We start from the raw sequence: 27,852 nt of genomic DNA on the forward strand, positions 1-27,852 counted from the left end.
ACCCCCCCCCCCCGACCCCGGCCGGCCAATCTGCTCTGAAGGGGCCCTGCAGTACTCAGCAAAGAGGCTATTGAGATCTGTCATGTTTGCCTCATGCTGTGCAACTTTATAAATCACAGCCCTTACCATTAGCTATATGTCAACCAGGTGAGGAGCAGAAAAAGTAAGAAGATCACTTAAACCTCCTTTTTAATGTTAATCAGATCATGAAAAATTGAATGTGGGTCTACTGTGAACTAATAAACTTGCATCCTGTAAAGGTTAGGTTTCAAACTCTGTCCAAAACTCTTTGTCATGTTGGTCAGCCATTCCCAACACCCCCACCCCCAACACACCCCCTACAACCCATACCGTAGTCAAATGCAGGTATCACTCACACAATCTTTTGCTGAGTGATTCTGACCATGGTGAAAACTTTTCTCTCCCTCTGTCACCTATCTCAATCATACTTGTGAGCACATTATTGACACACCGTTTTTAAAATTGGGACAAAGTCCTGAAGCACATGCCAAACCATTAAGTGTAAACTTCCGCAGCTTAAAAATAAACCCGAGAAGGCCCCTATTAATGGCAACAACAGCCAGAGGAAATCATGCAGCAACTCAGCTGTAGGTAACTGAGCATTTGTTTAAGTCTCGCTGCTGGAGGTGGGAGCTCATTCCTGCTCTGACCGATGTTCAGTGATGTGTGTTTATGACATTTGTTAGCTGAAGCCTTGAGATCAAAATGACAGCACTGGTGTCAAATTAGTGTTCCACACTGACTGACATTGTGATTTGCATACTTCGGGCAGACACTCCATTCCTGTGTACTATCAGCCTCATCTAAATCTTGTCTGGTGTAATTCACACTGGAGGTGTGTGCACATTGCAGATATAATTTAACATTAAAAATTGAGGTACTATGGGATCAGATCTCTAATCTACATCTTCATGGAAGATACTTCTTTACTTTGAGTAATTTATGCTGCCTTTGTATAGTAATTAGCCCTACATGTTTAAGGCTTGCTTGCCTACGCACACCCATTTATTTTATTGTTAGAATTAACAAGCAAGAATATGTCCTTACAGTAATGAAACAGAATTTTGTGTTTCTCTAGGCTCAATCTGACGCAAGATTATTTTCATCAGCACCTTAACTTCTCGTTCAGCATCCAAGGTTCCACCAACTTGCTCCTGTAACAAAGCATATGCCCTTTGCAAAGCCTGATATTCCATGGTCAGCTGACGAAAGCGTAGTTCAGTCTCCTCTTTTGCCATTCCCTAAAAACAAAAGCAAAATGAATGCGCATGGAAGTTTCATTAGTCGACATAGATTGGCGAAAATGTATGTGTTACAGTGAATATCGCGCTGCTATGTTTTTAGTAATAACATCCAGGAGGATGTTAAAGCAGGAGTGCTTTATGGTTTTTTAATATTAATCATGACACTGCTTTTGTGGGCAATTGGCATACTGCATTTGGAAAGTGTTAGCTGTTCTGTCAGAGTCAGCAAGCAATGCTGATGAATTTCTGATATTACATGAACCATGAAATGATACTAAGCTCAGGTGAGATATTTATCACTGAAAGAGAATGAAAACTGAGAGATTTTGCATCTTCCAGTATTGCCATATAATTCAAATGCATCACTTTGAGTACAAAATGCAAAATGGTCTGGGAATGTGTTCACTGCTCATTCTTCGCTGTAAAATAACACTTTAAAAAAATTACGTGAATCAGAACAACACCTTAATTTTAATAACATGCCTTTCATTTAATAAACATCCTGAGGTACATCACAGGAGTATAAATAAAAATAAAATTTGATTCATAATCATATAATGCAATTTTAGGGCATAAGACCAAAAGCTTGGTCAAAGGGATAGGCTTTAAGGAAGGTGTTAAGGGCAAAAGGGAACGTTTGGGCCTTGGCAGCTGAAAGCACGTAAACAAAGTTAATGGGAACAAAGTTGGAACAATTAAAATCAAGGATCCTCAAGAGGTCCAAACAAGAGGACTGCAGGTATCTCAGAGGGTTGCTGGGAGTGCAGAACTTGAATATTGCTGATAGGAGAGGTAATGGTTAACCTTTTCATCTTACCCTCCTCAGGGGATTAAAAAACTATAAAACAATGAGATAAAACAAGCAGAATTAGGCCATTTGGTCCATTGAGTCTATTCACAATTCAATCATGGGTGATGTTTATCAATCCCTTCCTCCTGCCTTCTCCTCATAACAATTGATCCCTTTACTAATCAAGAACCGATCTATTTCTGGCTTAAACTCACTCAATGGCAGTATCCACAGTTTTCTACAGCAATGAGTTCCACAGATTCACCATCTGTAGCTGAAGAAATTCCTCTTCATCCCATTCTAAAGGGCTGTTCCTTCACTCTGAGACTGTGCCCGTAGATCCTAGACTGTCCCACTAGTGGAAACATCTTCTCCAGTCCACACTATCCAGGCCTCTCAGTACTCTGTAAGTGTCAATCAGATATCCCTATACCCTTCTAAACTCCGTCAAAAACAAACCCAGAGTCCTCAACCAATCCTCACATGACAACCCCTTCATCTCCAGAATCAGTCTTATAAATCTCCTCTGGACCCTCTCCAACACCAGCACACTCTTCCTGAGATACAGGGCCCAAATCTGCTCACAATATTACAAATGCAGTCTGACCAGAGCTTTATACAGCCTCAGGAGTACACTTCTGTTCTTGTATTCTAGCCCTCTTGAAATGAATGCTAACGTTGGGTTTACCATCCTAACTGCCAACTGAACCTGTACATTAACCTTAAGAGAATCCTGAACTAGGAATCCCAAGTCCTTTGTGTTTCAGATTTCCAAAGCCTTTCCCAATTTAGAAAACAATCTATACCTCTATTCATCCTACCAAAATGTATGACCTCACATTTTCCCGAGTTGTATTCTATCTGCTACTTCATTGCCCACTCTCCTCGCCTGTCTAAATCCTTCTACAGCCTCCCTGTCCCTCCACCTATCTTTGTCTGCAAACTTTGCAACAATGCCCTTAGTTCCTTCATCCAGACCTTTAATATGCAACGTAAATAGTTGTGGTCCCAAAACGGACCCCTGTGGAACTCTCCTGGTCACCCATTGCCATGCTGAGAAAAAGCCGTTAATCCCCATTCACTGCCTTCTGCCTGTCAGCCAATCTTCTCGCCATGTCACAACCTTGCCCCTAATGTGGACCCTTATCTTAATAAGCAGCCTCCTGTATGGCCCCTTATCAATACAAAGAAATACAGGAATGTCAAATTTCAAATTATAGCAACAATTTATGCAATTGGAGAAAAAAGTTCTATTGGTTGGCATATAAACTGTTATTGGTTGAAGTTTAACCATGAGAAAAACAATGGTGAATGATAGCTTCTCTATGCTTCCAGGCAATTTGTAACAGGCATACAGCTTGGAAAAAAAACCCATAAATTGCTGGAGAAACACAACAGGTCTGGCAGCATCTCTGGAGAATACTGTGGTTCTGTGATTAGCACTGCTGTCTCACAGCGTTAGGGACCTGTGTTTGATACCAGCCTCGGACAACTGTCTGTGTGGAGATTTTACATTCTCCCCGTGTCTGCATAGGTGTGTTCCAGTTTCGTCACACAGTAAAAAGATGTGCAGGCTAGGTGAATTAGCCGTGCTAAATTGCCCATTGTGTTCAGGGATGGGTAGGTTAGGCGCATTAGTAAAGGAAATGTAGTGTAACAGGTTTGTGGAATAGGTCGAGGTGGGATACTCTTCGGAGGGTCAGTGTGGATGAGTTGGGCCAAATGGCCTGTTTCCACACTGTTGGGATTCCATGCTATGAAGTAGAAGTTAAGTTTTGGGTCCAGTGACTCTTCTTCCTTCACAAAGTTTAAATATGTTGCTCTTGCTTGCAGAGAACAAATTTCTGCACATGAAAATATGTTACTTCCAGCAAAACTAAAGCTTTGTTCTGAAGAAGCATTATACCAGATTTGAAATGTTTCTCTCTCCACAGATGCTGCCAAGCCTGTCGAGTTTCTTCAACATTTTCTGCTTTTATTTCAGATTTCCAGTATGCACAGTACTTTGCTTTTATTCATGACCTTGGATAATTATCTTCAATTGATTGTTGCTGAAGCTAACTGTGCGTTCAATGTTTTTCAGAAAGTCACATCTAACAATAGACAATTTGTTTTAGATTTTGTAAGCACTGAAGGGATCTGAAAGCTGACTATCACAAACATCAAGGCAACAGGTAGATAGATTCCAAACAGACAACAAATAACACCAGCTGTTTATGCTTTAATTTATGCAGCGGGAAGATTAGATTATTTACAGTGTGGAAACAGGCCCTTCGGCCCAACAAGTCCACACCGACCCGCCGAAGCGCAACCCACCCATACCCCTACATTTGTCCCTTACCTAACACTACGGGCAATTTAGCACGACCAATTCACCTAACCTGCACATTTTTGGACTGTGGGAGGAAACCGGAGCACCCGGAGGAAACCCACGCAGACACGGGGAGAATGTGCAAACTCCACACAGACAGTCGCCTGAGGCAGGAATTGAACGCAGGTCTCTGACGCTGTGAGGCAGCAGCGCTAATCACTGTGCCATCGTGCTGCCCAGTGGCACGGAAAAGAAAGCATAAATTGTAGTGGACAACTGGACAAGTACATCAATAAACAAAGCCAAGGATGGTAAAGAGAAATGGGTTTGGAACTGGATAGTAGATGAGGTGTTGGAATAAAGTGTGGGACAGTGTGTGATTGAATGAGAGCAATCAAGCAGCCAGTAAGAGCAGCCATAGTGACTAACAACTGAAGGTGCCATTTAGTAAGTACAGAGGAAGACAGTCACATTAACCATGACAATAGTGTAGCATATTACAGGTATATCTCTATTGTCCTCTCTGATTCAACCATGAAGGTGTAATGAGATATTGTTCAATTATGGTTGCCCTTTGTTGAGAATAACTAGTCCTTTCTCAGTGGAACCAGTAGATCTGCTACATTTGGACATCCAGAATACATTCACCAAGGTACTTCACAAAAGGTTGAGTCGTAAGTACCCACGGCATTGGAGATAGTATATTGGCATGGGCAGCGAATGGGCTTTTGGACAGGAAACAGAGAGAAGGGATAAGGAGGTCTTTTTTCAGGTTGGTGACCCATGACTAGTGAGGTTTCACAGCGATCAATACTGGGACTACAATTTTTCAGAATATAGATGAATGACTTGATGGAAGGAAGAGAATGTACTGTTGCCAAATTTGCCGATGATACAAAAATATGTGGATACGCAGATTGTGGGAGGGGTAAAAACAATTTACAGAGAGAGATTGCTAGGTCAACTAAGTGTGCAAAAATTTGGCAAATGGTATGTAATGTGGGAAGATGCAAAGTCGTTCATTTTGAAAGGGAAAACAATAGAACAGAGTATTATTTAGATGGAGAAAAACTGCAAAAAGCTGAAACACAAAGGGACTTGAGGACACTTGTGCACAAAACACAGAAAGCTAGCACACAGGCACAGCAGGTAATCAGGAAGGCTAATGGAATGTGAGCCCTCAGTTCATGGGGTTTGGGGTATAAGAGAAGGGAAGTCTTGCTGCAACTGAACAAGTTGCTGGTGAGACCACATCTGGAGTATGTGAGCTGTTTTTGAACCCTCGTGTAAGGCAAGATATCATTTCATTGAAGGCAGTTGAGCAAAGGTTCACTAGGATGATCCCTGATACGGAGGATTATGAGCAAAGGCTGAACAGATTGGAACGCTACTCATTGGAGTTTAGAAGAATGAGAGGTGATTTCATTGAAACATATAGGATCCTTACGAGGCTTGACAGGGTAAATGCTGAGAGAACATTTCCCCTTATGGGAGAGTTTAGGACCAGAGAGCATCATCTCAGAATAAAGGGATGCCAATTTAAGACTGGGATGGGAAGGTATTTTTTTCTATCAGGGGTTGAAAGTCTTTGGAATTCCTTGCCACAGAGAGCTGTGGGGGCAGAATCCTTGTGTATATTTAAGGCTGTGATGGATAGATTCTTAATCATCAGAGGAATTGAGGGTGACAGGGAAAGGGCAGGAAAGTTGACATGAGGAATATTGTATCTGCCATGATCCTATTGGATGGTGGTACAGGCACAAGGGGCCAAACAGCTTATTTCTGATGGTCTTTAACACCAACAGCCATCAAGAGGTTGCCCACTTTCTGAGTTAGCATTTATATTCACACCTAGGAAAAGTTTTATTTTACATATGGCTTACATCAACAGCAAAGCAACAGAAAAACAAAACAAAATGAAGCTGAGTTATGTTACACGAGACTTGAAACATAGAACATTCAGTGCTCCTCAGAGGTCCTGATGAAAAACAATCAAGGTAATAAGGAGAAGTTTTTGAAGAGCTGTAAAGACATTAGGTGTTCCATATAGATAATTGGTGAGACTTTGTCACATAAATCATTTGTTTGAAGAAGGAAATCTGACAATAGAGGAGCTTAGTTAGAGGGACATGGGAGTTGGTACAGAAAAGCGTATGTTGGTTAGTCTGACTTTAGAAAGCCAGCACAATATCGAGGACCAAAGGGCCTATATTGTGCTGTACTATTCTATGATCTTATATTCTAGTTACCAACATAGGGTATGAAATAACTACGCAGAGGCCGATATTCCATCACCTTTTATTTGCACATGGGAGAATCCTTGACACTGATCCAGCTCCCTCAGAGCCAGCTCTCAGAGTGACAGGATAGCTAACACGCCTGTTTATATCGGTCAGCCAGAAATTCATAATATATGAGGTGTACCTAGTTGACCATGTTACAATCACTGCAGAGTCCAAGTTGTGTTTAAGGTCAAAAGTGAAGATCAGAAAGAAAATACAATTCACACAGAAACTGAAAGCATTACAGCATTCAATGGAAAATCAAAGGCCTTAAATTTTGCAATAATGAAAAGACTCTCAGTTGGTATGAAAATAACAAAGTAAGGAATTCTAGAAGTTTCTCCCCCAAAAACAGTCCATTTCATTTAACTGGGGAAAGATTGAGTTTCACGCATGTGTATTCGTGGAGACAGCTCACCGTCAACAGCTATCTGCACTCCTGTCTGATTCTGGTAACACAGGTGTGAGAAACAAGGTGCACACAGATTGGACCCAGTTTGGGGTCAGACCAGACCAGAAATTTGCACACTTGTTTGGGTAGCTAGGATACCCCTTCATGAATCATTCTGGAGTGCAATTAGGGGAAGGTACAGTGTTTTAACATGAGTAAAGGTAGGAATGAATATGCAAAAAATGAGCATAAACTCTTGGAACTGTCTAAAACAATAGTCAAAAGTACCAAAAGGAACTATCAAAGATATCAAAGGATTTGTTAGCAGACCTGTCAAAGGAAATTGCCAGACATTTAAAGAACCTAAAACCTTGCTCTTTAAATATCTAAAAGAAAAAGAATTGTCTACAATATTAGGAAAAAAAACGAATTTCTTGCTTATTCACTCTATTGGTATAAGTCTGAGGGTAATCATAACTGGATTAGTGTTGCCTGGTCAACTTTATTTCTTACATGAATGACTTAACAACTCTCCGTCATCTCAATCAGCTGCCTGCCATTTCACCAGGTAGTTGTAGACTGTTTGAAGTAAGGCTATGAATTTTACTGATTCTTTTTAATAAGGTGCTGGTGAATTTTTATCAATGAGCATGCTTTTCTTTTCATAGTGAATGTTTCAATTGACACACAGGAATACTATTTTATCTCATCTCAAAATGGGTCCTGAGGTGTACCCAGTGTGGATACTGGATGAGTTGACACAGTCAGTGTCAGGGCAAAATTGGCGAGTGGGGAGGGAATGAACTGGCATTAGTTTGACTAAACCACAGGGGTTAAATAGGGCCATTGGGGTGGGTGAATGGGCATAGCTTTGCATGGACAGTATGGGGGTTACAGAGTCATAGACTCCCACAATGACCCTCTGAAGAGCATCCCACTCGGACTCAACCCTTTGTCCTATCCCTGTAATCATGCATCCCCTTAGCCAACCCACCTGCATATCACTCGACATTATGGGGATTTAGCATGGCCAATGTACCTTGCCTGCACATCTTTGGAGGAAATCGGAGCACCCAGTGGAAATTCGTTCAGACATGGGGAGAATGTGCAAACTCCACACAGACAGTCACCCAAGGGTGGAACTGAACTAGAGTCCCTGGCGTTGTGAGGTTGCAGTGCTAACCACTGAGCCACTGTGCTACTCAGACTTCGCCCCCTGGGTGGCCTGGAGCTACAAACCATCTGGCTGACTGCTGAATACACTGACCAATTGTGCCACAGAAACCATAGGATTGGGGGGCATGAGGTAGAAAATGTTGGCATGGATAGGGCATGGGGTGAGTAATGAGACACTGAGGACAAAAGGACTATTTTGTGGTTTATTCATTGTTTTGCCCAAAATTTCCAAGTAGTGCCAAAGCACCAAGGTTTACCTTTTACCCAGACTGCCTCTGTACCTGTCAGCCTCCATAATCATTAGAACCTGACTACTGTATCTCTGGGTTTGCAGAGTTTCGAATTATCCTGACGCTCCTTTTCTGATCGCAGAGAAAAACCACAAGCTGGGGTATAACTAGCTAATGCATGTCACTGTTCTGACCATTCAGTAGAATTGATGATCAAAATCAAAGTCCTTTGACTAACTTGACAGTCAGATATTGAAAGAACAAGAGCTCAACTAATAGAAATGGAAGAAAATATCCAGACGGAAAGAAAAATTAACCAGATCCATGTAAATATGTAGCACAAAAATAGAATTAAAAAGAAACTGTCAAATGATATTCGTGTTAAACATATACTGTCAAGGAAAGATACTTTTTTTTAAATATATTGATTACTCTGGTGATGTCATCAGTTTCATTTTTTGGTTTCAATTACTGTAAAGCAAGTCTTGCAGAATTTCACAGCTTGTCGATAATGATTTTTGGGATATTATTCTGGCGTATTATGTAAATATACAATTTCACATTTTAATTGATGTTAATCCTTTCAGTAGAGGAAGAGACTGTGGATATTCTCGATGCCTGTCTGCTGACCCTCTGTGTCTGCCGGGGGGTGGGGGGAGGTGTAAATAAAGTTGTTCCAACACTTGCTGACAGCAGTTGAGCATTGGATTGTCCTTTCTCAGTGTAACACTACAACAAATGCAAACACTAAACAAAGTGGCCAGCAAGTTGAAGAATCCAAACTTGCCAAAAATAGAGCAATGGTACATTGGCAAAGGTGGTTACTGATTCCTAAATAAGTGTTTGTTTTCTCGTGAGCCCTTGGGTGAGTGCTATTTCTCTTTAATGAAATAGTTGGTGCTCTTTCAGGAATGCACTGCTACACTGCCATCCTGTGGCAAATTATGAACACTACAGCCAGAACAGTCTCCAAGAGTTGGGCCTAGAAATTGGGTTGCATGAGCTTACCAGCGTCAGTCACTTATGAAGACTTTACTAGAAGGGGTAGATCCAAAGCATGAGAAAGACAAACAACCAATACCAGACTGAGATGACTTTAATACTGTCAGTGATGCAGCAGCATTCTGGTACAGGGCGTTCTGCTATAATGCAACAGTTGGGTTCCTCTGCAATCTCGTGTGATAGAAAATTGCTCTATGGAGAACCGCTATAGAAAAGCACGCTGTAGAAGATTGCTACAGAGTACTGCTATACCCGTTCAGCAGGAAGTTCACGTTATCCTAACAGAGTCCCCAGTCGTGTTACAGCGAATTAATGCTGATGAACCACATGTTATCCCAGAACGATGTGCATACCACTTCAGGGAGAATGGGACATGCAGTCAGGAAGCAGCTAGATAACCAGGACTGCACAGAAAGTGATTGGGAGGGATGAGGTGAATGGTACTATCTTACAGACAGTAGAGGAATGCACAAACTGTCCCAATTGGGAAGTCTTGGGTGTTTTCCAAGGCCTCTGGGTTTTGGAACTTGAAAGTCGTTTGGAATTATTATGGTGCATCTACAAGGGTGAGAATAACATGGATAACATCTTAATTGAAGTGGTCACACCACAGGTTCAGAGAGTGCAAGCAGAAAAAGACTGAGGAGATTGGGACTATACTCATTGGAATTTAGAAGAATGACGGGGGATCTCATAGCAACATATAAAATTATGGCGGGAATAGATAAGATAGAAGCAAGGATTGAAACTTGACCATATCTCAACATAAGGGGGAGCAGATTTAGGACTGAGTTGAGGAGGAACTTCTTCACCCGAAGTGTTAGGAATGTGTGGAATTCCCTGCCCAGTAAAGCAGTTGAGGCGAACTCATTGAATGTTTTTAAGGCAAAGATTTTTGAACAGTCAAGGAATTAAGGTTGTGGTGAATGGGTGGGTAAGTGGGGCTGAGGCCATAAAAAGGTCAAAATGATCTTATTGAATGACCGAGCTAGATGGTCCAGTCAAGCTCCTAGTTCTTGTTCTTATGAGTGACTGCCAGACAGTCTATGGGGACTCCTGCATTACCTGCCTGATCCTGAGTCCATTTCTCTCACGAAGTGAATTTTCCTTTTGGATACAGGTGAGGCCAGTAGTTCCTTACAGGAGTGTAGCCACAGCCACGTCTATTCCACCACAAGTGGCTCAGCTACACAGGAATGGAGGAAGAGAAGTGCAAGGATAGAAGTAGGGGATTCTATAGTTCAGGGCACAGATAGGTAATTCTGCAGACACAGATGCCAATCTTGAGGATATCCTTGTAGGGGAAAGAGTTAATAACTAGAGGTGATGGTCCACTTTGACACCAAAGATTTAAAAAAAAAGACAAGGTCTTGAAAGCAGATTTTCCAAAGCTGGGAAAGAGCTTTCATTCAAAGGCAGTGATCTCCAAATTACTCCCTGTGCCACAGATGAGCATAAAAATAGCGTGATACAGTAAATTAATAGGTGGCTGAAGAGCTTTTGGTTTCTGAGGCAGCAGGATCAGTTCTGGGACAGGTTAAGACGTGTTTAAGGACAATAGGTTAAACTATATCAAGAATGGGACCAATAACCTCACAAGGAAATTTGCTCGTGTTGGTGGGTGGGGGAGATTTAAACAAGCTTGACAAAAGCAGGGAACCTGAGAGAGAATTCAAAAAGGAGCAAATCAAATCTTGTCATGATAGGAAGAAAAATAATAAGTGAAATTGAAAGGCAGCAGAATATGAAAGTAAACTGCAAAAACTCATAAATACAAACTGTAAACATTTCTATAGATACGAAAAATTGATATACAATGTAAAAAGATTAGCAAAACGAGTGCCTATTTACAGGCAAAGGCAGAAGAATCAGTTCCAGCAACACTCAAGAAGATCAAAAGCATCTAGGAGCAACCCATTTGATTGACACCCCATCCACCAACTTCAATATTCATTCCCCTTCACCACTAAAACACAGTGGCAGCATGTGTGCCATCTACAAAATGCACTGCATTTGTCTACTAAGACTCTGATAACAGAGCCTTTCAAATGTGCAACCTCCACTAGCTCACTTTAATGGTGGCTGTAATCTCAGTAAAAGCCTATTGTCATATTGAAGAAGGGATCAATCTAGTTTATATCACCTCATCAAGATCATCTTCAGGAGTACAAGGGGTTCGATCCGTCTTATCAGTTTGGTAGGAAATGGATGAACCATCAGAATCCAGTGAGGCTTCATCATCGTATCCAAAAAAGGTCTCCACAACTGGCTTCTGTAGATTACAAATTTAAGACTCATTAATGCATGGAACATGTGCAAGCAAATGGTAAGAAGACTGAATCAAACTTTAATTAGATTTTTTTTAACAAGTATCAAGAGCTAGGAATGATCTTCATCTCACAACGTTGAGACGTCTATTGATCTCTCCACAGAGGTATATTATAGAGTCATACAGCTGTACAACATCCTTCAGTCTAACTCATCAATGCTGACCAGATACCCTAAATAATTCCAGTCCCATTTGCCAGCTTTTGGCCCATATCCCTCTAAACCTTTCCTATTCATGTCCCTATCTAGATGCCTTTTAAATGTTGTAATTGTACCAACCTCCACCATCCCCTCTGGAAGCTTATTCTATACATGCACTATCCTCTGCATGAAAAAAAACTTGCCCCTTAGGTCCCTTTCAAATCTTTTCCCTTTTATCTTAATCTATGCCTTCTGGTTTTGGACTCCCCTATCCTGGGAAAAAGACCTTGGCTATTCACCCTACCCATGCCCCTCCTGATTTTATAAACTTCCATAAAGTCACCCCTCAGCCTCCGACACTCCAGGAAAACTAGCCCCAGCCTATTCAGCCTCGAAGTATCTTTGGACTTGAAGTTCAGTATAAGAAAAAAAGAGTAAGAACATTTGCCTTTTCTATTGGTTATTTAAGGGGCCTTGGAGCAAGGATTTGATTCCTGTTGTTCTTGTGATGCTTAATAGGAATGGAATGATTTTAGGGACATGCCATCTTTTGTTTTTATATGTTTCCACAGAGAGGCAGCACTGAGCATTCCTGACATTTCAGTCCTGGATGATCAAATTTGACTAATTTTCAAGAATGATACAAATCAAGTGTCAATCAATCAAATTCTTTTTTGGATCTATTGAAAATACTGAAATATAAGCAGAAAATCTGAACATAATAGATTTTTGGTAACAGTGAAATAGTATTTGAAGATCATTGCTCAATATTTTCTTAACGGTAGCTGAGTAAAGATATTTCTTATTTAAAAATAAAATAAACTAAAACTGAATAAATTTCTTTTCTTTCTTGTACCTGCAAGTAAAGGTTTTACTGTTTTCTGCTAAAATCACATAATTTTCATTCCAACTAGAAATGTTGCCAAATGTATTAAAAAGAACTACATTGAGCAGGAGAAATGTACTGGCTATTCTACATTATAATCCAGATATTAGTAAGTATTGTATCACTTTCTAGTGCAGAAGGTGTGTGTGTGTGTGTGTTTACGCTCGCGCATGCGCCTCAATGTCAGGTCAGGATCTGGAGGTCTAAGGGGTCAAGGTGAGGGGTGTGCGGTAAGTTGTGGGTCAATTGAATAGCAGTTGGACTAATTATTTCAACATTTCCTGGCTAACTGTTTACTTAACTTCAGCAGAACCTTCCAAATTCTCCAATCTAAACGGTGAATTATTCAGCATGATCTTCAATTTTCCAGGCAATTCCTTTGTCATCTACTATGGCAGAGATTTTCTGGCATGCCCATGTTCTACTTCCATGTACACTTTAGGAACATTTATCTGACCATCAGAAGATCAGTGGCAATATGTTGTATTTAAAACTTACATAACTGCATGTTTCCTTATGTTCCTAAAGAATTAGCTTCAGCCTATTTAATACTACAGGATGCAGATTATATGAATCTCTTTCGGATCTTTCGTGGAAAGTCATCTAAATAATATGGATATTTGTACACTGGAACAGGGTTTAAAATGTGCAAGTGGACTTAAGGGAATGTCTGCAGGTTATTTTGTCAGCCAGGGTTATATGCAAGGAACCAGTCTGATATGACCAGATGAAACTCCCCATAATTCTGGAAATGCATTGCACATCAAGGAGCGTTTTAAAAACAAATGGTCAAGCTGGAAATTTTCAGCACTTCTTTTTTCAGTATTAGTGCACTCTGGGAGTTTTGTTTCTCATCAATAGTTAGTTATGTAGTTTATCAGTGAGTAATAGGGTTAAATACTAAGGCTAAATATATCTGCTTGAAAAACAGGATTCAAAGTCCAAGGACCTTGGTCTAAATATTACATGTCACCACCATATGTGCTTTCGACAGAAGGGGATGTAATATAAGTCAGTGATTATCCCTCAAACTCACCCTCACAATAGAGAGAGTGGGCAGGTGCTGAAATTAGTAGTCCTCCTGTGAAATGTAATCAATAATCAATTAAGAATCAATTTCATTCCTTTCAAACTCAGCTGAGCCCTATATTATACTAACACCAGCTGGTTTCGCAACAGTTTCTACCCTACCATTGCTAGAATACTGAATGGACTCACAAACTCATAACATTCGCTTGTACCTGTGTTTTTGTTTTTGCCGCTGTTTACCTATTATTTACTTAACTATGCTATTTAACTCTGTGATCTGCCTGTATTGCTCGCAAGACAAAGCTTTTCACTGTCCCTCGGTACACGTGACAATAAATTCAATTCAGTTCAATTCAATTCATTGCCATAGTAGGTGTGATGAGGCAGGAGTGGGATTCCTTTCTGTTGTAAAGTGTTTAAAGGCATGGGATGGAAGAGTGACCTTTGCCCATCAAAGCTACCTCCTCCCTGAGGGGTTAAAGATCTCCCTGAACTAAGTACCTTGATTAAACCTCATTCCTGAACCCATCGAGCCTCCTGCCTGGGCCTTGCCCACTCTGGAATTCACTATACACCAACTGAGCCCACCCACAGCGCTTAATGGCTTTAGTGAAGGGTTATTATTGGCCTGTCAGCACCCATCATAATTCATTCTCAATTTATAGCAAGGACAAAAAAATGACAATTGTTTATTTTGTGAAAAAAACTCTCAAAATTCGGAGAAACTCAACAGTTTTTAATTTCTAACCAGTACTTAGCTCCAATCAGTATAGTTGAATTCTGTGAGATTGATACTTGTAATCTTGGCACTCTGTGTACATTAGTTTTTGGGTATTAGGATGAGGGAAAAGATGCAGAGACTTAAACATTCTATCTCCTTTGTGATTAGCACACACTCCCAGAGGCATATCTGGAATGGGCAGGAAACTTCTCCTAAATACTCTGGATTGTATATTCATTACGTGGGATGAATATTATGCCAGAACAGCATATCTCACAAGGAAAGGGTACACTATATATTGTGGACCTGACATTTCAAATTAGAAGATTGACCACTATCTGCTCAAATGTCCATAAAGCTAAGGGGTGAATTTACAGACAGATGGAATTCACTGCAGAACTGACAGTCATTGGGCAACTGATTTCCAATGATTATGATGGGGTTTCTCTATCACCCGCCATCACAGGCTGTTTAAGGCTGACAGCAACACATAACTTGCATGGCACAAACTAAATGTGTGCCAATTCCAAACAGTTGTCTTGTTTGGTAATTACCCCTAAATGTTGAAAATAAAGCTGAATGAGGAAGACTGTCAAATCTAGCCTAAGCAAAGACAGACACTTAATTCAGCCTACTGCAGTTTTAAAAAAAGCGGTGTCAGATCTTAATGTTGCAAACATAAAATGTCATGATGTGGAGGTGCCAGTGTTGGACTGGGGTGGACAAAGTTAAAACTTACATAACAGCCGGTTCGAGTCCAACAGGTTTATTTGGAAGCATTAGCTATTGAGGTGCTGCCCCTCCATCAGGTGGTTGTCAACCTGATGAAGGAGCTGCCCTCCGAAAGCTTGTGCTTCCAAATAAACCTGTTGGACTATAACCTGGTGTTGTGTGATTTTTAACACAAAATGTGGCATGCTGTATTTAAGATTTATATTTGCAATGTCAATGACACATTTCCTTTTTGGTCAAATTGCCTTTAACTTACGTACATTTGTTTGAAATAGTTTACGTGCACATTTTTTGAGATGTTTTTGTAGGAAGTAATCTGATGCTTGAATGCTTAAGTGAAGGTTACACTTAGCAAGTGAACTTAGGTGAACTCCCATAGGAAATTACATCAGTTAGGCTTTGTATACAACAAATTGGTGGGGGGAGGGGGGTGCAGACACAGGAAAGTTCCCATCCTTTTCTTTAAAAGAGCTTAAAACATTCCAACTGTTTATGTCAATTACAAATTGTCTTCTGTTTCCACATTGAACTACTAACCACTATCTGAAGGGGACAGCAGCCCATTCATTTTACCTTGCTTGATTTTGTAACTTTCTTCCTCTGTTTTCTGTAATGTAGAAGCTTATCCCGATCCTGCAATCAAAGCAGACGGAGTTGATTCAAAAATGAAATAGTCCAAAATGTCATCTCATAGTGTAAGATTACAATCCATTTTCAGCACTAATTAAAAATGTGGACTAATTAAGTTTACAAGATTAGACTGAAGTTTTATTCAGGCATCTGAAATTTTAATTGCTGATTCATTGTCTGCATTACTTTCACCAATGTTATAAATAAAACTCGACAACATTTCAAATTATGTCAGATTAAATGTTTCCTTGACTAAATATTTACCCCTTCCAACACCCCCAAACCCTCTTGATCCTGTACCACAAATGAGTCAAGGAAATAGAGGTCAATGCACAGATGTTTGAGATTAGGAACTTCTCTGAGATCAGATTTTATGAAGAAGATTTGTTGAACCTTTCATACTTGATAGTGATTCAAGTCTCTAGATTGCTGGATTTTGAAGGATCTTTAAATCCTAATGCATTTTGGATGACTTCTGAAGAAAACAGTCCTGAGCAATTCTGACCTATGCATAGGTACTTGGCTTGTCACTGCACCATACTTAAAGATCAGGATATCGATGGGTAGGGGTGAATATAATATTAGAAACCATTCTCTCTCAGTCTTTGGAGCTTTCTTTAGAACCACCTGCTTTGGACTAGACTTTATTTCAAGAATTTAGTGAGCAGGCTTGGTTTGCTGATTTCTTCCCAGCTACAAAAATATTTCTGTTGGTGTTATTATGAAGATTCAGAAGTACATAATTCCCCACTTTACTTGCAGGTATATAAAGAAACTCCTCTAACATTAGCATCTTCATCCTGCTGAAAGAACATAGCCAGGGCTGGAGAGAACTTTGGGATACCCAGGATGTCACATTTCTCAGAAACCGATGTCAATCGCACTATGTGTACTTCTGACACCTTTGAGCTAAACATTCTGTTACTTATAGGCATTCTGTTACTTACTATGACACTCTTGACATAACCGGCTGTCTCCAATGCCTATAAAAGAAGTTAAAAATTGCAACAGTAATTAGAAAATGACTGACTGTAAAACAAAAGGCAAGGTAAAAGGACCATAATTAGAAACATGGAGAAGTGCCATACTTTTACTGATTTCTTTGTTGCTGGCTTCAGTTATTTGTCATGTCACACTGAAACTAGACTTTTCAAACTTGGAATTCAAAATATTTCATTCATATGGCAGGAAGCCAGGATAATAACTTGCACTGACATGGCAGGCTTAATAAAGAACAAACACTTTCAATAGACTGACAGATTGGGTTAACAACAGTGGAAACTGTAGCATTTAAATCACAGTTTTAATTAAACAAAACATGCCAGGCACTTCATAAAGCAAGTAATGAATAAATTAGAAACAAAAACACCAAAAATTGCTGGCAAAGCTCAGCAGGTCTGGCAGCATCTGTGGAGAGAAATCAAAGTTAATGTTTCATGCCCAATAAAGCCATATTTTATGTCAGCAACATTAAGAACTGCCACCATTTCTTTTTTAAAACTGCAGTACGCTGTAATTAGGTATCTTGCTTTGCTTAGGCTAGATCAACTTTATTTTAAATATAGAGTCATAGAGTTGTATAGCACAGAAACTGACCCTTCGATTCAACTCATCCAGATATCCTAAATTAATTGCGTGTCACTGAACCTGAAACGTGAACCCTGATTTCTCTCCACAGATGCTGCCAGACTGGCTCAGCTTTTCCAGCTATTTCTGTTTTTATTTCTGATTTCCAGCATCTTTTGATTTTTAATGAATAAATTAGGACAGGGACATGTTTGTAGCAGAGCCAACTGAATAGAACATCAGACAAAGAAGCAGGCCAGAGTCAAAGAGTGTGGCGCTGGAAAAGCACAGCCAGTCAGGCAGCATCCAAAGAGCAGGACAGTCGATGTTTCGAGCATAAGCTTGTGCCCGAAATGTCAACTCTCTCGCTCCTCGTATGCTGCCTGACCAGCTGTGATTTTCCAGCACCACACTCATCAACTCTGATCTCTAGCATCTGCAGTTCTCACTTTCTCTGAACAAGCAGGCCCACCCAGTCTAAGGGGAAGGTTTTTAAAGTCATACTCAAAGTGGGGGGAAGAAAGTGTTTAGGCAATTAATTCCAGTGTGAATGATGGGCTGTATCAATAATGGTAGAGAGTGGTTAAGTATGTCTACATAGTGCCATGAAAAGACAGAATACCAACGAGTACTTGGGAAAAGTGGAATTCACAAAGATAGGCTTAAGGTAGGAGGGATTTGTTAATGTGAGCAAAGATTTAGCCATCAGTGCCCTGGAGGTTGGGGAACCAGTGGAGATGGCTAAGAAAGAATGGAATCAAAAACTGAAATTGCTGGAGAAACTCAACATCCTGAGATCCACACTTTGTACAGTGGTGCACTGCACTCTCGCTCTCCACCAGCACTGCCTCATACTATCTCATAGCTGGCCTGCACTGCAGTTCCACTTCATTCTCTGGCACATTCAACAGTTGAACAAGAAACGTTTTCTCTTCCTTTTAGACATTAAAGCTTTGCCAGACTCAGAGTTTCTACAGCAATTTCTGTTTTTGTTTTAGCTTTCCAGCATCCAGAGTTCTTTATTTCATTATAGAACTGAAAGATTTGTGGATCTTAATCTTGGACAGGATGGAGGCAAGACACTCCCAGGAACTTCAGTGTCTGGATTAATATTAAGCACTTCAGCTACAAATGGTAGCATGCTTTCATCAGTGCGTCATGCTTCAAGTGGCCCTTGTTAGGTTGGGGTTTGAGACCTTTATACCCTCAGGTTGTATGCTATGATACACTAATGATATCATGAACATACCTCTTAAAGATATACTGCATATGAACTCAATTGTAACAAAACACCAAGATTCCCCAAGAAATGTTACTCCATTTGAACATTTTTTTGTTTTTTTTTCAGCAGCGGAATAATCTGATTTGGAAGTGCTGGTGTTGGACTGGGGTGAACAAAGTTAAAAATCACACAATACCAGGTTAAAGTCCAACAAGTTTATTTGGAAGTACTAGCTTTTGGAATGCTGGTCCTTCATCAGGTAGCTGCGGCCTAATGAAGGAGCAGTGCTCTGAATGCTAGTGTGCTTCCAAATACACTTGTTGGACTATAACCTGGTGTCGTGCGATTTTTAACTTTGTTCACCCCAGTCCAACCCTGGCACCTCCACATCATGATTACCATAGACACCACTAACGGCTGGCTCAAAGTGCAAAGGATTTCCAAGAAGATCATACATACCGCCACAGACACTCCACGACTACCTGATGAAGGAGCAGCGCTCCAAAAGCAAGTGCTTCTAAGTAAACCTGTTGGACTATAACTTGGTGTTGCGTGCTTTTTAACTTTATAATAATCTGAGTAATCCACAAAACACCTGCAGGCCTGGGAGACTTGAAGCAACATTCAGATATTACTTTCTCCAACCATGGCGTCAGGGTTAAACTAACATAGCATTGGGCCATACAAACGCATCAAAATTGAAAAAACAAGGGCAGCTTGTTCTTGGAGGTGTGCTGCATCAGTTACCTGTCAACAAAAACCTAACCCTAACCCTAATGCTTTTGATGTACAAATGAGAATCAATAATATTAAACAATATGTGACAAGATCACAAATGTCCGATCTAGTTTTTTTCCACTTAACTACATCAGATGAAATATTCCACTCTACTGCACTGTGCACTAATGAATATGGATCAGAACTTTGCAGAGTTGGTTAATAATGTGAGTACTGCAGTGGGAAAGCAGTTACAAAATGACCACCAATTTGATGTGGTAGAAGTAATATCGCAGCCAAGCACAGTTGTATCCTGTGCTAACATCCAGAGCTACATATCTTCCAATGGAAGTTTTAGTCAACCCCTATTGCTCTGAAATCAGAAAATCCAGCACAGTCCAGAAACCAAATCTGGGATCTTCTTATTTGCACACCTCAGCAGCAACCATAAAGCAAACCATTTAGTTAACCAGAAATGTTTGATCCTGGACAAGTGTTGAATGTGCACGTTAAAAGCTAGTCATTGCAAATTTATTACTTATTGAAAATTATCTGAAGTCAAATCTATGCAAAGGAAACAATTTAATCTGGAAGTAATAATGAAGACAACATTGCCCCAATGTATTTAAATAATTGCTTTATTACCTTACTGAGATCATCAATGATATTTTGCTGTTCAATAACTTGCATTCGAAGAAGTTCATTTTCTTTTTCTTCATAACTCTGATCTAGATCATTTAAGGAGCTTGGTCGGCGTATAGTCCCCACCTTTTCCTTCTACATAGAGGGTACAATAAAAACAGATGAAAATGAAAACACATTTGAAAAAATTCTTCAAAAGTGTGGTAAACATCCTGCGTACATTTTCAATTTATTTTGTTGTGACTTTTGCCTTTCCTTTTTATGGTTTGATGGTTCACTACAATTTCCCAGTTTCAAACAGAAGTGGTGAGTCCTGATTAATTTTTTTTATGCCCTCTCCTTGAGAAAACTGAGAATGACCCACATTTAAATTAAACGTCTTAAGGTGTGTGTGGACTATGATGGTAACAGCAGAGTTACAGCCTCATATTGAGAAGTTAAAATATATTTAATAAAGGCAGTAAATGGATTGTCTGTTGATAGGACATCACCACCAAAACAACGCTTTCTGTTCCAAATGCAATACACCAATGAATTTATAAAGGTTTTGAATGCACCTCATAATGGATAAGAAAGAGACAGTTTAGTAGGATTTTTAAGATGTTGGAAATTGGAATACCCTTTAAAATGGTGTTCTCTTGTATTCCATATTTTGTATTCCATGTATAGTATGAGATCTCATTTAACTATGTTACAGTCATAACCAGCCTTCCATAAGCATAAACAAAAGATTCATTGGGTGCCAAAAATGTACTTTTGCAAATTTATTTTTATTCTTAGAAAGAATGGAAACTAACTTTCAAATGGAGGTGGGCAAGGGAACAGTGTTATCCTAGCATTATCAGTAGTTGTCCATGGTCATTCCTGGAGAGGGTTTACACAGGTGATTGACACAGCACAGACAGTCAGCACCCAAAATAATGTCTATCAACAGTGGTAGGTAGAGAGAGGGGGGGCAAGAGGATGCAGGGAAACAAGCCACCATCTTCTTAGGAGAAGACCAGGAGTTCCTCTACATTATCCCAAGGGTAGAACAAAGACTGTCTTCTTCAAAGACCACATGAAGTATGGGTGAACACCCCAGCACTTCAAAACTGCTGCTTCTCCGATTTACAGACAGCCTCAGGATTGGCGAAACATTTTCATCTGTCACAGTCACATAGTTTCTTTCTCTAAGTCACTAAAATATTATATTGAACAGTCGCTTCTTAAGAAACTCAATAAACTATCTGAAATTGATACAAATTATCAACTGCCCACATTAGATAACTGTGATTACGAATCTCCAAAATCAACAAAATCAACTGCAGCATCAGTGACTATTTCTTTGTGCAGGCTTCTCCTGGAGACGACAGAGAATGAATTGTGTTCAGATCGATATACAGGGCGTGATGGCTAGTGCTGAGGGCAGGAACACTCTTCTGTCCAGTGTCAACATCAAGCAGTCCCTCATCCAATTTAAATCTGGATTTAATGTAAAATTGCCTTAACGGGTATATAATCATTCTGGTTGTTATTCACAGAGAAATCAGAAGCAATTTTTCCTGAATGCATTTACAATGTTGCTGGATCCAATCATCAAGGGAATCTTCCTCTGTGTTTCTCAAACAGCAGCTTCAGAAAAAACACCAATCGCTGAACTGCTGTGACTTAGCCTTCTCCAGCTCAATCATCTCCATGGTTCGGCTGTGTGAAATTCAATCCAGCATCAACCTCTGCTCAATCATAGATAATCTTCCCTGAAGTTCAGTGGCCAATTTAAAATGAGTTGCAAGCACTCAAAGACAAATAATTTATGAGCAGTTGTTCCAAGTGCTGGGACTCTTGGCAGGGATCAGAGCTCTCATGAATAGTTATAAAGTCGAACACTGATTTTCTGCTCATTAATTTTGTGGGATCGAATAAAACAAGGACTCTTGGGCTGGAATTTGCCAACTTTTGAGCTTTTCTCCATAATGTATAGAATTATTTCCTTTAGTTTTTACAATTTTTGTTCATTGTTATTTAACTAAGTCTGATCTATATCCCTTAAAGCAACATCCAACTGTCATCCTATTGCTGAGGTATTTTTGTGCTCTGACCTTTTCCAGAAATTGAAAGTGCTTTTGGCCAGAGTTGATTGTGCAGAAAAGTCTTTGAGAAGAATGGCTTTGAGTGTGTCAATGAGCTTTCCTGATGGAATTTACACAGCTTTAATTCCAATTTTCTTTCATAATTTGCTCAGGTTAGGATAAATCCAAAATGTCTCTGTTTGTAAGATCTATGGGCAAGTGAATGTACAAAATTTATATCATTTTGTTGATCAGATCATTAAACCTGATAATTAAGGAGGAACTTAAAAAGGCAAAGAACTCGAAGGAAGATGGATTAAGTAGCTTTTCACTGGTACCTATGAGTTAGTGCTGTAAACCAGCTGTTAAAAGAAGAAGGGATAATAGTTTTACCTGGGGGGAGGTTGCAGGAAAGGGGGGCACAGATACTTGCCAAACACTAAAAACTGGCTGTGATGCAGGCTATGCTGCAAGTCAGTGATCAATTTAACACTCGATTTCTGAAAAAAGAATCTGCCTGCTGATATGATGAGTCACTGTCACAGACAATGTCATGACAATCATGGCCATTGTAGACTTCACTTTAATCAATCTGCTCAGGTTTATTACAATCTGGAGGTGACGATATTGGACTGGGTTGGACAAAGTCAAAAATCACAGAGCAAGTTACAGACCAACGGGTTTATTCGGAAATACAAGCTTTCGGAGCGCTGCTCCTTCATGATATAGTGCCTGATGAAGGAGCAACGCTCTGAAAAGTAGTCATAGAAAGCATGCTATAGCATGGAAACAGACAATTCGATCCAACCCATCCATGCCGACCAGATATCCCAACCGAATCTAGTCCCACCTGCCAGCACCCGGCCCATATCCCTTCAAACCCTTCCTATTCATATACCCATCCAAATGCCTCTTAAATTGCATTTGTACCAGCTTCCACCACTTCCTCTGGCAGCTCATTCCATACCTGTACTACCCTCTGTGTGAAAAGGTTGCCTCTTAGGTCTCTTTTATATCCTTCCCCTCTCACCCTAAACCTATGCCCTCTAGTTCTGGACTCCCCGACCCCAGGGAAAAGACTTTGCCTATTTACCCTATCCATGCCCCTTCATAATTTTGTAAACCTCTATAAGGTCACCCCTCAGCCTCCGACACTCCAAGGAAAACAGCCGCAGCCTGTTCAGCCTCTCCCTATAGCTCAAATCCCCCAACTGTGGCAACATCCTTGTAAATCTTTTCTGAACTCTTTCAAGTTTCACAACATCTTTACGATAGGAAGGAGACCAGAATTTCACTCAATATTCCAACAGTGGCCTGACCAATGTCATGTACAGCCACAACATGACCTCCCAACTCCTGTACTGAATACTCTGACCAATAAAGGAAAGCATACCAAATGCCTTCTTCACTATCCTATCTACCTGCGAATCCACTTTCAAGGAGCTATGAACCTGCTCTCCAAGGTCTCTTTGTTCAGCAACACTGCCTAGGACCTTACCATTGAGTGTATAAGTAGTGTTTTCAAATAAACCTGTTGGACTATAATGTAGTGTAGAGGCTGGTACAATATCTACATTTAAGAGGCATTTGGATGGGTATATGAATAGGAAGGGTTTGGAGGGATATGGGCTGGGTTGGGTGGGGATATCTTGTTGGCATGAACGGATTGGACCGAAGGGTCTGTTTCCATGCTGTACATCTCTATGACTCTATGACCAGATTTGTGATGACACACCTCTAAAACAGCACTTCAACCTGAGCCTTCCAGGTCAAAGCTAGGGACAATGTCACTGCACCGCAACAGCCCTACCAAGTTCATTGTAACATGAGAATTTCCATAGGCATATCCATGTAAGATTTTTCAGTGTCATGCTTGGGTCATGTACAGATGTAGCGCACAATAGATAGGGGAAAGCACTCATTGTGACCAGAACTGCTGCTCTGCTCCATATTTCACTCATTTGGAGCACTGAAGTGCAGACATTTTAAAACAAATTGTGAATAAAAGCATAATTATCTTGCCTAAGGGAATTTAATATTATTTTTCAATCATCTAAAAAGAAAAGGAAATGATTCATTTTGGAAAGAAAATGAATTTGCCACTTGTGCTGCATTTCAGACAGTTCTTCCCTCACTAATGCCCCTTTAGGGTTTGATGTGTCACCATTTGGAAACTGTGTTAAGGCTTAATTTAAAAGCTCCTGCTCCTAATTATTTAAGACCATTAGAATAATTGAAACTCCTTTGGGAGACTGAATCACAATATAGCACTAAATCAGTACTGAAGAGAATTAAGGGAACATTCAACTCTGTTTATCATTGGTTACAAGATCAATAACTTATAAATTCTATCCTTAACCAGTTATGGAATATTGCAGACTTAACTGGTTCAAAGGCCATGGAACAAATGTATTCAGTATAGACCCAAACCATGGAAAGCCATTTGGCTTCATGTTGATGTCCTACTCTATTGTCAGAGTGCATTTTGCAAATCAGAGCGTTATGGCATGGATATTGACCTTTTCACAAGTTACAATTAGAAGCACATCTACCTCTATTTTTGGGGTGGCATGGTGGCTCAGTGGTTAGCATCCACCTTGGCATACACCTGGCAGAAAATCTCACCTGGACCCTCAACACCAGCTCCTTAGCCAAGAAAACTCAGCAGCATCTCTACTTTCTGCGCAGGCTAAGGAAAGCCCACCTTCCACCACCCCCCCATCATCCTCACCACATTCTACAGAGGGTTCATGGAGAATAGCCTGAGCTGCCGCATCACTGCCTGGTTCGGATTGTAAGACCTTACAACGGATAGTGAGGACAGCTGAGAAGATCATCAGCGTCTCTCTTTCCTCCATTACAGACATTTATTCCACATGCTGCATCCGAAAGGCTAACAATATTGTGGAAACCCCAGACATCCCTCACTCAAACTCTTCTCCCTCCTGCTGTCTGGCAGAAGATATTGGAGCATTCGGGTCTCTCACAGCCAGACTGTGCAACAGTTTCTTCCCCTGAGCTATCAGGCTCCTTAACACAGTTTGATCGGACTCTTTCCAATCTGAAATTCTTTGCATGACTTTGAATTATTATTATTATTATTAATAATTATTATTTATCATTCTCCTATTACACTGGAACGTGTATGTTTTGCACTTTTTATGCCGTGTATGATTGTGTAGTCTGTGCTGTCCATGTAGCACCCTCGGCTCTGGAAGAATGCTGTCTCGTTTTTACTGTATCCATTGTATATGGTAGAAATGACAAATAAAAAGCTACTCTGCTCTTGATTTGGAGATGCCGGTGCCGGACTGGGTGTACAAAGTTAAAAATCACATAATACCAGGTTATAGTCCAACAGGTTTAATTGGAAGCACTAGCTTTCAGGGTGCTGCTCCTTCATCAGGTAGTTGTGGAGTATAAGATTGAAAGACATAGGAGTTATAGCAAAAGTTTACAGTATGACATAACCCATGCGGATGGCCTCAACTGGGACGTTGGGTTCATGTCACACTACAGGTGACCCTTTTGTACTCTATCACACACACACACACACACACATATATATATATATTTATACACACACTCACACAGATCCTCTCCATATGCTAACATATACACCACACACTCTCACCCTCTCACTGACATCTCCCCCTTTACACTTACACACACAGACAGTCATAACCAACGCCTCCCACCCCCTGTCCCCCCTACACACACCCACAATCTCACACACATATACAAGTTTGTGGGGTGAATTTGCATTTGCAGAATCACATTTTATTTTGCTCAAAAACTATATGCATCCATGTAAGATTCTGTAAACCTGTTTTTTAGATTAGAATCAGTCTGACCATTGTGACACAGACAGTCTCACACAGGGCACCTCACACCTTCAATGCATTTTCTGGGCTGAGATGACATTAATTGTTAAAGTTTACTTAAGAATGTAACTTTTAAAAAGGTTTTGCAATTTACACATGAAAGAACTAAAACCAACATGGTCATTCTAAAAGATGAGAGACTTAACAAACAATCCAGGTCTTTTTGAATACATAATTTCAGTTACATCACACTGAAGATAAATTTGCTATAAATTCTGTGTCTTACAATCTTTACTCAACAACCACCTGATGAAGGAGCAGCACTCCGAAAGCTAGTGCTTCCAAATAAATCTGTTGGACTATAACCTGGTGCTGTGTGATTTTTAGCTACTCTACTCAAGCACTGCTGCCTCACAGCGCCAGGGACCCGGGTTCGATTTCAGCCTAGGGCGACAGTCTGTATGGAATTTGTATATTCTCCCCGTGTCTGCATGGGTTCCCTCCAAGTGCTCCAGTTTCCTCCCACAGTCCAAAGATGTGCAGGTTAGGTGAATTGGCCATCATAAATTGCCCATAGTGTTCAGGAATGTGTAGGTTAGGTGCATTAGTCAGGGGAAATGTAGAGTAATAGGGTAGGAGGAATGGGTCAGGGTGGCTTTCTCTTCAGAGGGTCAGTGTGGACTTGTTGGGCCAAAGGGCTTGTTTCCAGACTGTAGGGATTCTAATTCTAACTCAGGCTTCCAGTATCACTCTGTAAAGATTTCAAAGTGTACTCGAAATGTATTGAGCGCTTTTATTTTTGAAAAAAAATTTAGAATAAAGCTTCAGGATTAAAATTTATGGTTTGTGACATAAAGAAGCATTCTATACAAAGAATAAATTAAACAACCCGCTGCAGGAGCAGGCTCTATAAATATCCCTATCCTCATTGATGGAGGAGCCCAGCACATAAGTGCAAAAGTGGGCGGCACGGTGGCACAGTGGTTAGCACTGTTGCCTCACAGCGCCAGAGCCCTGGGTTCAATTCCCGCCTCAGGTGACTGACTGTGTGGAGTTTGCACATTCTCCCCGTGTCTGCGTGGGTTCGCTCCGGTCTTCTCCCACACTCCAAAAATGTGCAGGTTAGGTGAATTGACCACGCTAAATTGCCCATAGTGTTAGATGTAGGGGAATGGGTCTGGGTGGGTGCGCTTCGGTGGGTCGATGTGGACTTGTTGGGCCGAAGGGCCTGTTTCCACACTGTAAGTAATCTAATCTAATCTAATAAGGTTGATTCATTCGCAACGATCTTTAGTCAGAAGTGCTGAGTGGATGATCCATCTCGGCCTCCTCCAGTGGTCCCCAGCATCACAGAATCCAGTCTTCAGTCAATTCGATTTATTCCATGTGTATTAAGAAACAATTGGAGGCCCTGGATGCTGCAAAGGCTATGGGCCCTGACAACATTCCAGCAATAATACTGAAAACGTGGGCTCTATAACTTGCTGCTCCCCTCACCAAGCTGTTCCAGTGCAGTTACAACATTGACATCCATCCAACAATGTGGAAAATTACCCAGTTATGACCTGTACATAAAAAGCAGGACAAATCCAACCTATTCAGTTACCACCCCATCTTGATCATCAATAAAGTGATGGAAGGTGGCATCAGCATTGCTAATAAGCAGCACAGGCACAATGATGCCTAGTTTGGGTTTCACCAGGGCCATTATGAAAAATAAACAGCATGAAAGCATGGGAAGGGTTAAAGCATGAAGACCACTGGCAATCTGTGGTCTGTGAAAGGCAGAATGGGATAAGAATATTGGAATACTCTTACACCAATGAGCAGAGTAAGGTTAAGGCCGAAAGGTCACTATGGTGAGATGAGATAACAGTTAGTAGAGGTAGTTTTCCTGTTAAGAGTTATTATGACAG

General features: G+C 40.5%; 1 protein-coding gene across 18 annotated transcripts in view; it reads right to left on the minus strand.

The window, feature by feature from the left end:
• The window catches only part of jakmip3 (Janus kinase and microtubule interacting protein 3), a 184,523-nt gene that overhangs the window by 37,071 nt on the left and 119,600 nt on the right, over nucleotides 1–27,852 (minus strand). For 13 of the 18 annotated variants that reach the window (XM_060842412.1, XM_060842416.1, XM_060842413.1 and 10 more), the window contains 5 exons: nucleotides 20,065–20,196; nucleotides 16,862–16,897; nucleotides 15,858–15,917; nucleotides 11,591–11,719; nucleotides 1,134–1,262 (listed from right to left, as the gene is read on the minus strand). In XM_060842412.1, coding sequence (XP_060698395.1) covers nucleotides 1,134–1,262; nucleotides 11,591–11,719; nucleotides 15,858–15,917; nucleotides 16,862–16,897; nucleotides 20,065–20,196 — 486 coding nt within the window. The remainder of the gene's footprint in view (nucleotides 1–1,133; nucleotides 1,263–11,590; nucleotides 11,720–15,857; nucleotides 15,918–16,861; nucleotides 16,898–20,064; nucleotides 20,197–27,852) is intronic. The other 5 variants (XM_060842414.1, XM_060842409.1, XM_060842405.1 and 2 more) reach the window with 2 other exon arrangements.

This window comes from Hemiscyllium ocellatum, chromosome 22, assembly GCF_020745735.1.
Source record: "Hemiscyllium ocellatum isolate sHemOce1 chromosome 22, sHemOce1.pat.X.cur, whole genome shotgun sequence".
NCBI lineage: Eukaryota > Metazoa > Chordata > Chondrichthyes > Orectolobiformes > Hemiscylliidae > Hemiscyllium > Hemiscyllium ocellatum.